The 14,871-nt window shown below is 38.1% G+C and overlaps 1 protein-coding gene across 1 annotated transcript in view; it reads left to right on the top strand.

The window, feature by feature from the left end:
- UBE3C (ubiquitin protein ligase E3C) overlaps nt 1–14,871 on the top strand; it is a 73,246-nt gene that overhangs the window by 14,311 nt on the left and 44,064 nt on the right. Inside the window, exons 5-10 of the mRNA XM_032235116.1 lie at nt 666–781; nt 1,141–1,298; nt 1,813–1,966; nt 3,515–3,735; nt 4,108–4,256; nt 7,589–7,776. Of these exons, the coding sequence (XP_032091007.1) occupies nt 666–781; nt 1,141–1,298; nt 1,813–1,966; nt 3,515–3,735; nt 4,108–4,256; nt 7,589–7,776 (986 nt within the window). The remainder of the gene's footprint in view (nt 1–665; nt 782–1,140; nt 1,299–1,812; nt 1,967–3,514; nt 3,736–4,107; nt 4,257–7,588; nt 7,777–14,871) is intronic.

Here is a 14,871-nt window from a genome sequence, read left to right on the forward strand (position 1 = left end):
GATTTGCAATTGGAATGTATTTATGACAGTGGTAGTCCTGGGGTCATGTGATCATCTTTTGTGACTTTCTGACAAGCAAATTCAATGGGGAAATGAAATTAACTATGTAACTGACTTAACTGCAGTGATTTACTTAAAAACGTCAAGAAAGATCATAAAATGGAGAAAAACTCAGCAACTATCTTGCTTAACAACAGACATTTGGGGCTCAATTGTCATAACCTGAGGCTACCTGTACTTAATAATGAAAAATAATGTTGCCTAAACCATGCCTGTGCTAATAAAACCTGTCATTATTTAGTTTTTATTATTTCTATTAAATATCAAAAACTTTGTTTACTAGCTTTGTTCTAACCATGTAGAAGAAGCTTGGAACTTAGTGAAACAGGAAGCATCCTCTTTTTCCTGTACTGTCCATGTTTTTATATCTAATTTTATTAATTGCAATTAGAATTTTATGATTCTGAAGTTCATGTTGGGTAATTATTCATCTTCCTTTGTATTTTTAACATACTGAAATTTAGAGTAAGAATGGAAGATTTCAACCACACTATGATTAAAATTTGGTCCTTATTAGTTTGATTAATATTATTGTAAGGTTTTAAAAAAGCAACATTTTCTGTTTTTAGAGCATTTTCCTACTTTGTGGATTTTTTCCTTTCCAGATATGGATATGCCAAAATTTGATTAAACAAAATTCTCAATTTGTGAAGCAGCTTGAAGGTCCTGACAGATTTACATGCTTATATCAGATAAAAAGGCTGTTGGGCCTCTGTTGCAGGTAAACAGATATGCAAAGAAATGAAGATAGTTTGCTGTTTTAATTAATATATGTTCCATGAATTTGGTTTAGAATATGATACATGTGGTTAATTTGAAATATCATAGGTGTATCATAGAATGGCTTTGTGTTTTAGGATTCCCTATTCTTCAGATAATTTATGGTACTAATTTATGATTAGCATGAAGGGAATTCTTACAATTCACTGTTGTCCAGCTATGCTGTAGAAATTAATTTTCATTGATTTCATTTCACGTTTCTTTCAGAAATTAGGTATGAAAATGCATTTAACTCTCTCTATAAGAATTACTACAAGGGAAACAATATTATAATTTATAAAATAGCCTTTTCTGTTACAGATTGCTACAAAGCTGCAATGATGACAGTCTGAATGTTGCACTTCCTATGAGGATGCTTGAAGTATTTTCGTCTGAGAATACCTATTTGCCTGTTTTACAAGATGCTAACAATGTTGCATCAATAATTGAACAAATCTTGCACTACGTGATTCAAAATGGTAAGCATAGTGATTAGCTTTTAGATCTATACTGAATGTTGAACTACATATTTATTGGAGATACTTTGTAATAATTGCAAATTATAGCAATTAAATGAATCACATTCTGTCATTTCCTGCACCATTTCTAAATTAAATACTGCATGTTTTAGTAATCCTTGTATAATGAAATATTTTGAACTTCCTGGTGTTTTATAACTAGCTTTCATTTTTAAAAATTTTTAGTTTTTAAAAAAATTACTTTTTCACTATGACTAGTGCTACATTAGTAATCGTATATATCTAGTGAGTATGGCTGAATTAACTCTGTTAAACAGGCTTATAACTGGACTATTATTTTGCTCTAAACTCGAACCATGAAGCCTACCTTATTAATTGCTTTACTGTGCTTACTGCAATAGTAATACTGCAAATACTGCAGTTACCCCATTGAAATGTATTGAATGGCTTACTTTAAAATAAATCGGCAGAAATGTTTTGACACTGCCTTTATTAAGTTGTCCTTTTCTTTTAGGATACTACAGATCTCTTTATCTCCTAATAAATAACAAGCTTCCATCAAGTATTGAGTATTCTGATGTCTCTCGGGTTCCTATTGCAAAAATATTTTTAGAGAATGTTCTGAAGCCATTGCACTTTAATTATAGTTCCTGTCCTGAAGTTGCTAGGTGAGGATTTTATGTTATGGGAGCAAACTAGTTTAATATTTCTGCATATTGTCATAATACAAAGAAAAGTAATGATACTTAAATGGAGCAAGCATAGGAAGCCTTGTGAAATAATTAGTTCAGATTTTTTGAATAATATTTTGATTTTATTGTTTATTTGTGGACTCATAAAAGTAGTTATTCAGTGTAGTTTTGAGGCATAACATAGTATGTAGAATTAATTTTAAAAAAGTCCACTGTTAAAACATATGCTAAGAGCTATAAATTCATTATATTGCAAATAACCCGAAAGGTTGCTAAATTTTCTTTAATGGCAATTATTGTAAAGAGGATTTGAGTCTAGTGCTGGAATAAATAACTCGGGACGTATATTGTACTTGACTAAGTATTCTTAAATCTTTTACTGATTTTATTTTGCATTTGTTAATATTCCTTTATCCTATTTTTGTTTTTTAATAGTTATGGCTTATAGATAGATTTAAAGCTGCCCAGAGTTGTTGAGAGCTAGGCAGAATGAAAGTTTAGTTAAGTTATTTTTAGTAATATTCCTGTATTATTTTTATTTTATACTGATTATGGTCTTTTTGACCATTAATATAGCTAGTCCTCAACTTACAACCACAATTGAGCCCAAACAATCTGTTTCTAAGTGAGACATTTGATAAGTAAGTTTTGCCCCATTTTACAACCTTTCTTGCCACAGTTATTAGGTAAATCATTGCAGTTGTTAAATTAGTAACACAGATGTTAAATGAATCTGGCTTCCCCATTGATTTTGTTTGTCTTAAATAGGAGTCAGTTTCCATGCAGCTGAACTTTGACCATGTGACTATGAGAATGCTGTAATGGTCACGTGAAAAACAGGCATAAATCACTTTTTTTCAGTGCCATTATAATTTTGAAAGGTCACTAAATAAATGATTGTAAGCCAAAGATTACAGGAATAAAATTGAACATAAAGCCTGCTGACTTTTCATAAATTATTAGAGACCTAGCCTTGGGCCTAGAACTGGGCCCTGTGTTTATCCAGAGGTTGTTCTCATCTGCAATGGTATTTTAATTGTTCATGTTTTTATTTAAAAAGTAGTTTTAAAATACTTTATGGAAAGTATTATTTCACAGGAAGAGTAGTGGAAGCTTGGAGCCAACTTCCGGCAGAGATAGTGGGTCAGTCATCAATAACTGAGTTTAAACATCCTTGGGATAAACACATGTTCATCATCTGACAAAAATTTAAAAAATAAAATAAAAATAAATTAAAATAATATAAACAAACAAGCAAATAAATAGAAAACAAAAAATCTCAAAGGGCAGATGCTAAAGACCACTAGGTCTTCTTCTGCCATTAGTTTATTATACTTCTGTTTTATTTTTTAATTTTTTCGCCACCCAGAGTCACTTGTTGAACTGGGTTGGCTACATAAACTGATTGATTGATTGAATGTATGAATGATTTAAAACTGCCCGGAAGTGTTGAGTGCTGAGCAGCTTGCAAGCTTAATTAGTATTATATGCATTACTAGAAACTGTATTTTTTCTCTCCTGCAGGCAACAGGTGTTCGCTGCTTTTACAGAAGAGTTCCTGGCAGCACCTTTTACAGACCAGATATTCCATTTCATCATTCCAGCACTTGTGGATGGAGAAACCTGTTTTCCCTACGAACTCTTTCTGAATGCACTATTATTCACAGAAAGTGGTCATTTGAGGGAAAGAGAGAGAGCTCCTTGGCTTTTTTACTTTGTTCTAATAGCTGGAGAAACTTACTTAGGTATGTAAAACAGTCTTAATCCACTTCGAATATATACTCTAAAGCAAGACTTCCCAATTTTGGCAACTTTAACACAGCCGTGAATTCTGAGAGTTTGAAGTCAGCACATCTTAAAAGTTCCCACGGTTGGGAAACCTGCTGTATAACATGCAATCATTCGAAATGGCACTTCGCTTATCATTCCGTGCTTCTTTTCTTACAAGCCACAATGCCATTGCAGCTGTAAGAGGACATGAGAACTTCCCTGGGGTTTTCTTGCAGTATTCTGACCATGTATATGCTGAGATGACGAGAATATGCTAATTTTTAAATTACTTTTCTTCAGTATTTCTGTATTCTACAGAATGGACTTAATTATGTTTTCCTTCATAGGTTCTCTTTCAGAAGAAGGGCTGCTTGTGTATTTGCGGGTGCTCCAGTCATTTCTTTCTCAGTTACCTGTCTCAATGTCAGGTACAGATTGTCAGGACTCGGCAAGTGACTCTGAAGATGAAGAAATTAGTAAGATGTCATCCATGCCCGTAAGCTCCTTATTTCCTGTTTTAGATAATATAAAGATCTTTGTAGGCCTGTTTCTTCCCAAAACAATGCACAGGAGAGGCGAGAAATAAAGTAAGAACGATAAAAGATTATTGTGTCATGATAGTTACTTTATTAAACCACTCTGTCGATGTAAAAATTCAAGATATCCGTCAAAGATATCTGGCCAAGTTTTCCATCTCTCAGGCTGGGGGGGTCAAACAGTACGCCCCTCAGACAGGGTTCGCAATTTGGGAGTCCTCCTGGACCCACAGCTGACTTTCGAACACCACTTGTCGGCTGTGACCAGGGGGGCATTTGCCAGGTTCGCCTGGTGCACCAGTTGTGTCCCTACCTGAACCGGGAGGCCCTCACAACAGTCACTCGTGCCCTTGTGACCTCTAGACTGGACTACTGCAACATGCTCTACATGGGGCAGCCCTTGAAGAGCATTCGGAGACTTCAGCTTGTCCAGAATGCAGCCGTGCGAGCGATCGTGGGTGCACCTCGGTTCACCCATGTAACACCTATCCTCTGCGAGCTGCACTGGCTGCCTATTGGTCTCTGGATACGCTTCAAGGTGCTAGTCGTCACTTATAAAGCCCTTCATGGTATTGGACCTGGGTACTTGAGAGACCGCCTGCTGCCAATTACCTCCAATAGACCGATTAGATCCCACAGATTAGGCCTCCTCCGAATTCCATCCACCGGCCAATGCCGACTGGCGACTACCTGGAGGAGAGCCTTCTCTGTGGCTGCTCCGACCCTCTGGAACGAACTCCCCGTGGAGATTCGAACCCTCACCACCCTCCAGGCCTTCCGCAAAGCCCTTAAAACCTGGCTGTTCCGACAGGCCTGGGGCTAAAGAGCTGTTGCCCCCCGTCTCGAATGGTATGACTACTGTGTGTTTTTAAATTATGTATTGTTATGTTTCGTCTTTTTATTTCCTGTCTGTATCCCCCTTCCCTGATTTGAATTGTGAGCCGCCCTGAGTCTCCTTTGGGGGAAAAGGGCGGCATATAAATGTAATCAAATCAAATCAAATCAAAGGCATTCTTGAGAAGAATATTGTCCAGTATTTGCTTAAATACTAAAATACTAACTGCAGGTGTAGGCATAGGTGCACACTAGTTTCATGGGTCTTTGAGAAAGATTCCCAAAGCAAATTTTAGTATAAAGGCAGGAATGTGCTGTATGGACGAAGGAGATTTAAGGCCTTGGCTTTAAACGCCCTTTAAAGGTACTGGTTTTTACTTTCAGTTAATTCCAGCTACAGTCTCTGCAGTATCTTCAGAAGTAGCCCTTTGTTTGATACTGTGCAGAGGCCTGGAAAGTAAATAATATTGGCTACTTGTTTCAGCAGCTGCCTCTGGTGGAAAAAATGGTAATGGCAGTCACAGTTTTTTAGGCCCATTTGCAGATCTAGATAAAGTGCACATACCCTCTTGTTAATTCTTGAAAGAGAATTTCCAAGTACCTAGTAGTTATATGTTTAAATGTATTCTCACATACCTGTTTTTGTTAGTGTTTGCAAATAGTATGTTGTTTTTTAGAAGAGATTGGACAACCATTTGTCTAAAAAGGTATAGGGTTTCCTGCATGAGCCAGGGGGTTGGGCTAGAGGACCCTTCCAACTATTCTATTCCTATTCTGTTTCTATTTATTTCTAATTCTTATTCTCTGTTCTGTTCCAACTTTTTTGTAGTTGATGTTTAAATGCTCAACCTTAAAATAATGACTATGGCAATAGCACTTTGTGCAGTAGAAAACTCGTTGATTTCTTGGGAAAGATGACTGCATCATGTGCATGCAATTAAATGGGTAAAGATCTTTTGACCAGTTTTGCAGAATAGAGATTTAGAGGTGGAACAGTAAAATAATTTAATATAAAAATGGAAAAGGGAGCTACAATAACCAGTCTTTTCAATAGACGATTACTTCTGACAGATGTCCTTGAAAGTTGCTTCTAACTCCTAAATATTTTTGTAGAGCCAGTCTAAAAATTATCTGTGGGAGAGCACATGAAAACAAGTTTAAAATCTATGAAGGTTTTAGAAACAATTCCGTGTGGGGGAGAAAAGTCTTGAAAGGATTCAAATGTATTTTTTTAAAAGTTTGGAGTAGAAATAAACATAATGTTCTCTCAACATCTTAGCAAAACAGTGGAAAATAATAGCTAAGAAGTATTTGTCAGTTTTTCGATGGTGGAAATATGGCTTCTAATTAATAATAGTCGCACACCTGCTATTTTAGGTCAAAATTCTTTCTCGGAGAAGAATTTAGTACTTCAGCTTCAATTCTTCAAACGCTTCCTGGGTACTTTTATTAAAGTAATTGTAGAATATTATATAATGGCACCACTCAAGATGATCAAACTTCATTGCTATAAACTTAAGGGGTTTCTTTCTTTCTTTCTTTCTTTCTTTCTTTCTTTCTTTCTTTCTTTCTTTCTTTCTTTCTTTCAAAATATAGTACACTTTATATTACCTTTGGTTCTGCTGATAATTGGACAATTTATTTCCTATATTCAGTGGGATAAAAAGAAAAAGCATAACTGTATATTTGTGTTGGTACACAGTATTCATTTCCAGATGTTGTAGAATGCTGACAATAAGTTTTATATAATGACATGATTGCAATCAACATTGCAATAATATTTTGTGGTTTATTGTGTAAATTTAGCATTTGTTTAATGAAAGTTCGCCTGTAGATTGTGAACAAAACCATCACTATACTTTGTTTGGATTTAGAAATGCCTTTCTTATTTGCTGATTTCAAATAGTGAAGAAAAGTCAATGTTAAATATTTTTTTAACATGTTGTTCAAATCTGAGAACTACTAACTAACATGCTATTCCATATATTATTTGCTGGAAGTAATCTATAATGAACCATGGTGACATAGTGGTTAGAATGCAATACTGCAGGCTAACTCATTGCTCGGCTGCCAAGAGTTTGATTCTGATTGGCTCAAGGTTGACTCAGCTTCCATCCTTCCAAGGTCGAAAATGGGGACTCAGATTGTTGGGGACAACATACTGACATTTATAAACTACTCAAAGAGTGCGGTGATGCACTATGGAGCAGTATATAAGTGCTATTGCTAGTGCTATAATATAACTTCCTTCCCTATACGTAAACTTTTGGATGTACTTTATTATGAACTTTGCTTTGAAAATTACCTGAATTGAAGGAACCTATTCTGTTAAGTCCTTCTTGCTTGTTTTAAAAGTCTTAAAGGCTCATTCTGAAGTATTTTTCATACATTGTCTTTAATTTTGAAATAATTCAGTTTGACCAATTTAAAATGTAACCACCCCTATTTAATTTTACAGGGTGATGGAAGAATATCAGTCCAATATATAACTGAGGAGTGTCTTTCAAAGCTGGACACAAAGCAACAGACAAATACCTTGCTAAACATGGTTTGGAGAGATTCAGCTAGTGAAGAAGTCTTCACTCTGATGGCTTCCATTTGCCATACATTGATGGTGCAGCATCGAATGATGGTGCCAAAAGTCAGGTAAGTGTAAAAAGATATGTGAGTTCATGTACCTCATTACACTGAGAATTATTTTGATCCACTCTTGCATGTTTCTGTAAAAGTACTTCTTAGTTAATCTGTTTTGTGATAAGGTGTTAATCAAGTTTATTGATCCATAATAGTGTAGAAAGTTTGGAATATTGAAGATTGACAAATATGCCACTACTTTGTCTTCAGAAATATAATCATATTTTAAACATTTTTATGGTTCTAAAACATGAACAGTAGTAAATGCAAAGTACATGCATTCAATAATACAATATCACTATTTATTTATTGAATGTGTATAGCTGCCCTTCTCTCCAAAGGCAGCTCTGGGTAATGCACAACAAAACAGTAAATATAGAACAGATAAAAATATATAAAAAGACAGAAATAAATAACATTGCTATTCCTTTCCCTACCAATTTTTGAATTTGTATTGTCATAATAAAAGTTGCTTGATTATGTGTGTGATATAAATAATACCTTTTGGTTTTGGAATGCAGTGAAGCCAGGTGAATTCAAATTGCTTTGTAAATAGTAGTGCAGAAAACAAATTGGTACTCTCTCTGTTTAACTCACTTCTGTTTATAGCTTTTCAAGGAAGTAAGATGTCATTGAACCTGTGGTGGTCTGATTAGGGTAATTATGTCTTTGTCAACTAATTGCAATAAAGCAGGATGTGAGATCCGGAGATCATAGCAGAAGCTGAATGACTATGCCTCCCTTTATTGCAGTTAGTCTATTGCTTTGAGTAGTAATTATGGAATTTAAATACATCATTGCTTTGACATGAAGTTTATTGATGAATTGTGTAAGAAAGTTGATTAGATGTCTCTATGGTCTTAATTGCACATCTGTATCCTCTCCTTCAAGGAGCTATGTTTTAAATCCTGCTGCTCTTTGCATAAATATCTTTAGTTGATGTTTCCATGTTTTAAAATTGTTAATTTGAATGTGGCCATATCTAAGTCTCCTTTAACACAGGCTTTGTAAACTGATAATGGCAAGAATTCTGGCAGACTCAAGTTTGCATATGGTTCTGAATATATGCTGACATTCAGTTTTCTATGGAATAAATAAAATATTATCTCCCTCTGTGGTCATCCACAGTTGTTTTACTCCCATTTCTTTCATTGTGTGATAAACCTAAAGTGCAATGTTGATGCATCAGTCTATCTGCTTGTTGCTGTTAAGCCAGAATTTCAGGAATGCATTTGTATAGTCTTGGGCAAAGCAAAGCAGTGGCTTTGTTATACCCTCGTCTCTCAGTCTTTTCCTGAATAAATAGTGTATTGATTGATTAGCCTTATGGCCATATCAAAAATACATTAAAATGCAGGATATAAGTCCAGGATAAAATAGTTAAAAGGAAAATACAGTAATAATATATATATATATATATATATGTGATAAATACAACCAACCATCATTCAGGAAAATACAAGATATTGCCTTTACAAGATACCCCAATACATTCAATGTAACAGATTCTTAGCTATAAACTTAGCAGTTCTGCTCACAATGTATAGATTAGAACCCAGGAGGAAATAGGACAATTGCGATTCAGATCACAGCGGGTTATTCTTTCAGATAGGGACGCTAACTATCTAAGCTTAAAAAGGGCTTACATTTGACAGTCAAACAAAATATGAGCCATATCTTCAGACACTGCATATACATGTCAGGGATGCATTGCTGCTGGCATTACTGCCGGTTCGGTGCATGGACAATTTTGCTGCACGTGTGCGCATTTGCACATAAATAGGTCTCTGTATGCACAAAATATTAAAAAAGTAAAAAATTTGTGCAATGAAAATTGTTTTGTGAAGAACTTGTTCGGGGGTGTGGCAGGCGTGGGTTGCTGCCGGTTCCAGCAATCCTGGCCGCCAAACCATTACCGGTGCAGCCGAACCAGTCCGCACTGGTAGGAACCCACCACTGATACATGTCCCTTTTCATAAATAGAAACAAGTGTAATGCTAACAGGAGGTTTGTGTGATGCTGCTCTTCAAATGCCTACTTGCAACACCTTCTTGGTTACTACTTGTAGTGAGTGACAATCCATTTTAAGTTTGCATTCAAGACTGCTCCTAATTGCAACCTCTCACTCCTTGAAAGTGTGCATGAACTGTGTGGGTTAATGTTGAGATATACACCTTGATTATTGTGCAACTTCTGAATAATTACATTTCATTTGCTGATTCAGTGGCAATACATTTCTACTCTTCCACTCCCACTTGAGTGATAGATGATTTGATGGAATTTTGGCATTGTAGCTGTAATATAAACAAACACAATCTACTTTCATGTGTTTGGTGACTTTTATGGTATCTCTGGGGAGAAGTTGTATATCATGTAAACATTTTCATTTTGAAAATCACATTTAAACAAATATGGAGTAACTTGACATTTAAAAAATAATAGAGAAATATTTTAAAAAATTAGAATGCATTTTATGTATTAGTTCAGGATTCCCAGAAGGACATTAGCAGTTCATTTAAAGTTGTATACTGAAAGGTTTCACTAGTTTATTTAATCTTATGTAATTGCAGTCACATCTGCTCCCTTCTACCTGTGACTCTTTATAGTTTAAAGAAGTGTCAAAATATTCTGTCCTCTAGTGACCTCTGTCCAGCTGTACGAGCTGTCTTTGTATTGTATTCTCTTCATTAACTTAAATGGTCTCAGTGGGATACCAGACCCATTTTACGGCCTAAATTGAAAATCTTGCCTTTAAGTAATTAACTTATAGCAATTCCTCGACTAAATAAAGCTTAATGGGTCAGTTAATCTCTCCCATTCCACCAGCAATAATTTGACACTTTAAAAAAAAGAAAAGTAAAGAAAAACCAAGCTATAGCAATTTGGCAAAACATACATAAATCATAGGGATTTATTTATTTATTTATTTATTTGTGCCTAATTAGTCAGTTTGCAGGATTTTCATAAAATGCTTACTTCATATAAAGAAGCAGCATTATTCAATTTTTAAATGAAAATATATATCATAAAAGAAGCAAAACTTACAAAATGTCCTTTGGTATATATACAACTTGATGTATATATATACTTTCCACTTAATCATTGTAAGATATTTGTGATTATGAATAATATTTCAATTAGATTATTGAAGTTACAAAATATTTGATTCATTGTCAGTAATGAAAAATTATAAAAATATAGATAATACTAAATACACTTTTAGTATTTTACCCTTTTGTAAGTTTAATTTCAAAAATGAATTTATGGTTCAGTTTTATCAATAATTGGAAATTCCAAAAGAAAAGTATTAGTACCAAAAGCCCCAAGCAAAAGTACACAAATAGAAAATTCTTAGTTATAAGTACATAATCATGGAAAGTTTGAGTCTTAAACATTGTAAAAATGCTCTAGGAGGATCATGTGCTCAGCTTGAAACAGGTCTACGTATGCAATGGATGCTAAGAATTTTGCAAGGAAAATGTTTTTGAAGAAGATAATGAGAAAATTCAGTATCATCTGGCTATGCTTCATAGATTTTAAGGTGAAAAGCAAGAATTGTTATTTTGAAAGCGGTAAATTTTTTAAATTTCTTTTTCTGTCAGTGGATGTGGTAATATTTATTGCACTTAGACCACACACTGACTATCAATTAGCTGCCTGGTGCAATTTAGTGCTGGATTTGACCTATAAAGCTCTTTATGACTTGGCAACTGGCTGTATTCAGGTCTGCTTGCTCCAAGTGGAATTGGCCTGACCCTTAGGAGGGTCCAGGGAGAATCTGCTTCTCTTTGGGGAGGTAAATTGCTGAGGCCAGGAGACATTGCTTTTCAAAACAAGCATTGGTCTCTTCAATAGCCTCCCTGTGGAGATCAGGCTGCCCCCTCGCAGATTGTGACCAGGTTGGGCTACTTCTGTTTTTATACTTGAGCTTTTTAAAATAATCTTTGTTTCATTAATATTTGGTTTTATGTCTACCGTGAATATTTTAAATTGCATTTCTTTATATATCATTAATTGCCAAGAGTCCGTTGATTGAGAGAAGATATAAAAATGGATGGAGATAAGGGTATAAAATTCAAAATCATAATGTAATATTAATATTCATTACTTCAGAAGAGATTTGTGACTTTTCTTTTCTGATGTTTATGGTCTTCGTTTGTTTCTTCCATAAAGATATTTGGAAATTTCAAATAATTGTAATAGGACTAAATGTATGATACTTACAATGCCATGTCATTATAAGCATGATTAAAAACAAAATATACATTTTTAATTAAATCTGATTAAAAAATTTCTATCTTAATTTGGTCGAACGTTTGGCTTTATTATTTTATATCATCTTAAAATAACATTACAATTACGGTAATATACCGGTATAAAAATGAATTGATTTTCCGGAACGAGGGACAGGAGGCTCCAGTGGATGGGTATTGACACACCCATTTGGCTATGAGACTGGGATGAAGCTGAAGACACGCTTCTGTGCTCTACCATTTATTCTCCACTTCATCTCAGTCCGGCTAAAAGACGAGACATATTTTTAACTTCTGTGATTTCTATCTCTACTGGAACCTCCATGCCTCTGCAGCCACCATAGCTAGCTCTCTGCTCTAGCCCGTAAGTAGTTCTACGTGGTTTCCTTTCTAACCACCAAGGAGTGTTACTTTGTATCCTTGGGATCTGAGAGAGCGCTGAGGTCGCAGCAGCCATTTCCGGCTCTGCCAAGCACGTGGCGCTGATCCCTGGGTTTTTTAATGCGATCTGGAGGCTAGGGGTTCCCAGCCCAGAGGGCCCCCTCCCGCAATCGCACCAATCTACTGGAAACAGCTTCGGCGGCTGGATTGCTGGGAAGAGCGCGAAGTTTTTTGCTTTTTGTTTTGAACTGTGAGCGCTGAGCGGAGGGGAGCGCGTGAAGCGATCCGGGCCGAGGCAAGCCAAGGTGGCAGCCCCGAGACACACTGTTCTCGTTGCTGAGGCAGGGGCCGCCCAGAAGGGGAGAAAGCAGCATTCATCCAGTTTGTTTTCTCCTTAACTGTTGCAGTGGAAGAGAGGGAGAGCCTGGAGGCTGCGCAAGGAGGGTGAATAGCTTTTTCTTTATTTTCCTTATTTCCCCATGTGGCCAAGATGGCAGAGGAGGCAGGGGGGGTCTCCTTCTCCCCCATGCTCCCCTGGGGAGGGACCTTCAACCAGGCAGCAACCCACTGCTTCTGCCAGGGCCCTTAAGGCTGCAAACCCCTGCCCCTCTCGTGCCTCCCAGAAGTACGAACTGAGGAGGCACAAGACTCTCTCAAAGACCTTTTCCAGGGCTGAAAAACTGAGGGCCTTGCAAGGTAGTGCCTCCCCCCCCTGTTCCAGATCCCCATTGGGGAATGAGTTCCAGCCTGGACTCCCTCCAGATTCCCCACGGAGATTTTTGGAGGAAAGATCTCCTTCCCCTCCCCTTTCCCTGGAGGACCAGGATTTGGACTTAGAAGATCCCTGTGCCCACATGTATCCTAGGGAGGATCAGGCCCTGCCCAAGTCCAGTCTAGCTCCCCAAGCTGGGGTAGCTCAGGAACCAGAGAATTCTGGCTGGGATTCTCTGGATGTAGATGATCTGCCAAGGGGGCTGCAAAATCTCATTGAAAGAGCAATTGCCTCTAGAATTGCACATGGATTGCAGCAGCAGACTGCTCAGTCCTTAGCACCAGATCAAGATGGGAATCCTAGTCTCGGTCTCCATCCAATCCCGTGAGCTGCCCTACCTCTCCTTCCCTCATTAGTGAAGGTTCAGTAACAGGGGACAGACCCCAGAGAGATCCTGACCCCTCTGAGGATGAGGAGGATGACAAGCCGGAAACTCCAGCATTTACTGGACTATTCCCCCTAAATTTATTCCGGTCTTCTACACAAAGCGCGTGCTACTGCACTGATAGAAGAGGAGGGGGGGGGGTAGATGGAGCTAGGGAGGGAGCCAAGAAGGCTCCTTGGATGAGCCTGCAGCAAAAAAGCCCAGGGCTCCAGTCTTTTCTGAACCCAAGGTGGTGAAGGAGGAGATTCCTGCCCCTCACTTCTTCCTGGAAGTAGTCAAGAAGCAATGGGAAAAGCCCACCTCCTTCCCAAACCCTGTCAATAATGACAGACGCTTTTATAACATTGAGCCAGCTTTTTTCCAAGCATTACAGTTAACAGCCGTGGACCCACCTGTGGTGGCCCTGGCGTCACCTGCATCCCTGGTGGCCGTCACAGACAATCTTAAGGCAGATGACAGGAAGGTGGAGATGACCCTGAGGAAAACATTCCAGTCAGCGGCCTGGGCCATTAAGGCAGCAGCATCGGCTTCATTCTTCAATCGCACGGCGATCCTGTGGATGGAGAAGATCCAGGAACGCATTCCTCCAGAGGATGTGCGACTGCATCAGGATTTGAACAAGTTAGTGGCAGTTTCGGCTGATGCCACACTAAACGCGATGAAGTTTGCTTCCAGGGCTATGGCATTATCTGTGACCTCCCGTCGCCTCCTCTGGCTCAGGGGGTGGCAGGTGGACAGCAAGTCCAAATGGCAGCTGGCATTGGCCGACTACATGGGGGGCTCCCTCTTCGGGGCAGCCCTAAAACTGTTCCTCGTGGAGGACAAAAACAAGAAAAAAGTCTTACCCACCTTGGTAAAGAAGATGGAAGAAAGGTCAACCCCATTTTACTGCAAGCCCTTGTGCAGGTCCCTGGAACAGGAGGTTCAGCAGAACAGGTACTCTTTTCCCAGGTCAGAGAGGACATCTGACTGCAACTTCAGTAGGAACAGATCCCGCTTCCAGCCTCAGAGTAAGCAGCCATTTCGAGGGGGAGGTGGGCGCCCCTACCGCCGGGGCAAATAGGTCGAACCCGACCCCACCCATTGGCAGTCGCCTGGCTCTCTTCTGCGAGGCCTGGGCGAGAATTTCCTCTGACGCCTGGGTAATCAGCGCTGTCTCACACGGGCTTCGGCTAGAGTTCCTCTCCAACCTCCCAACCACTTTCGCACATTTACCCTAGCGCAAAATCTAGACAAACGCAGGTGGATGCGGCAGGCCATTAAGCATCTGCTTGACATCGCCATGATAGAACCGGTCCCCTCGGACCAGGTGGGCC

This window comes from Thamnophis elegans, chromosome Z (genome assembly GCF_009769535.1).
Source record: "Thamnophis elegans isolate rThaEle1 chromosome Z, rThaEle1.pri, whole genome shotgun sequence".
Classification (NCBI taxonomy): Eukaryota; Metazoa; Chordata; class Lepidosauria; order Squamata; family Colubridae; genus Thamnophis; species Thamnophis elegans.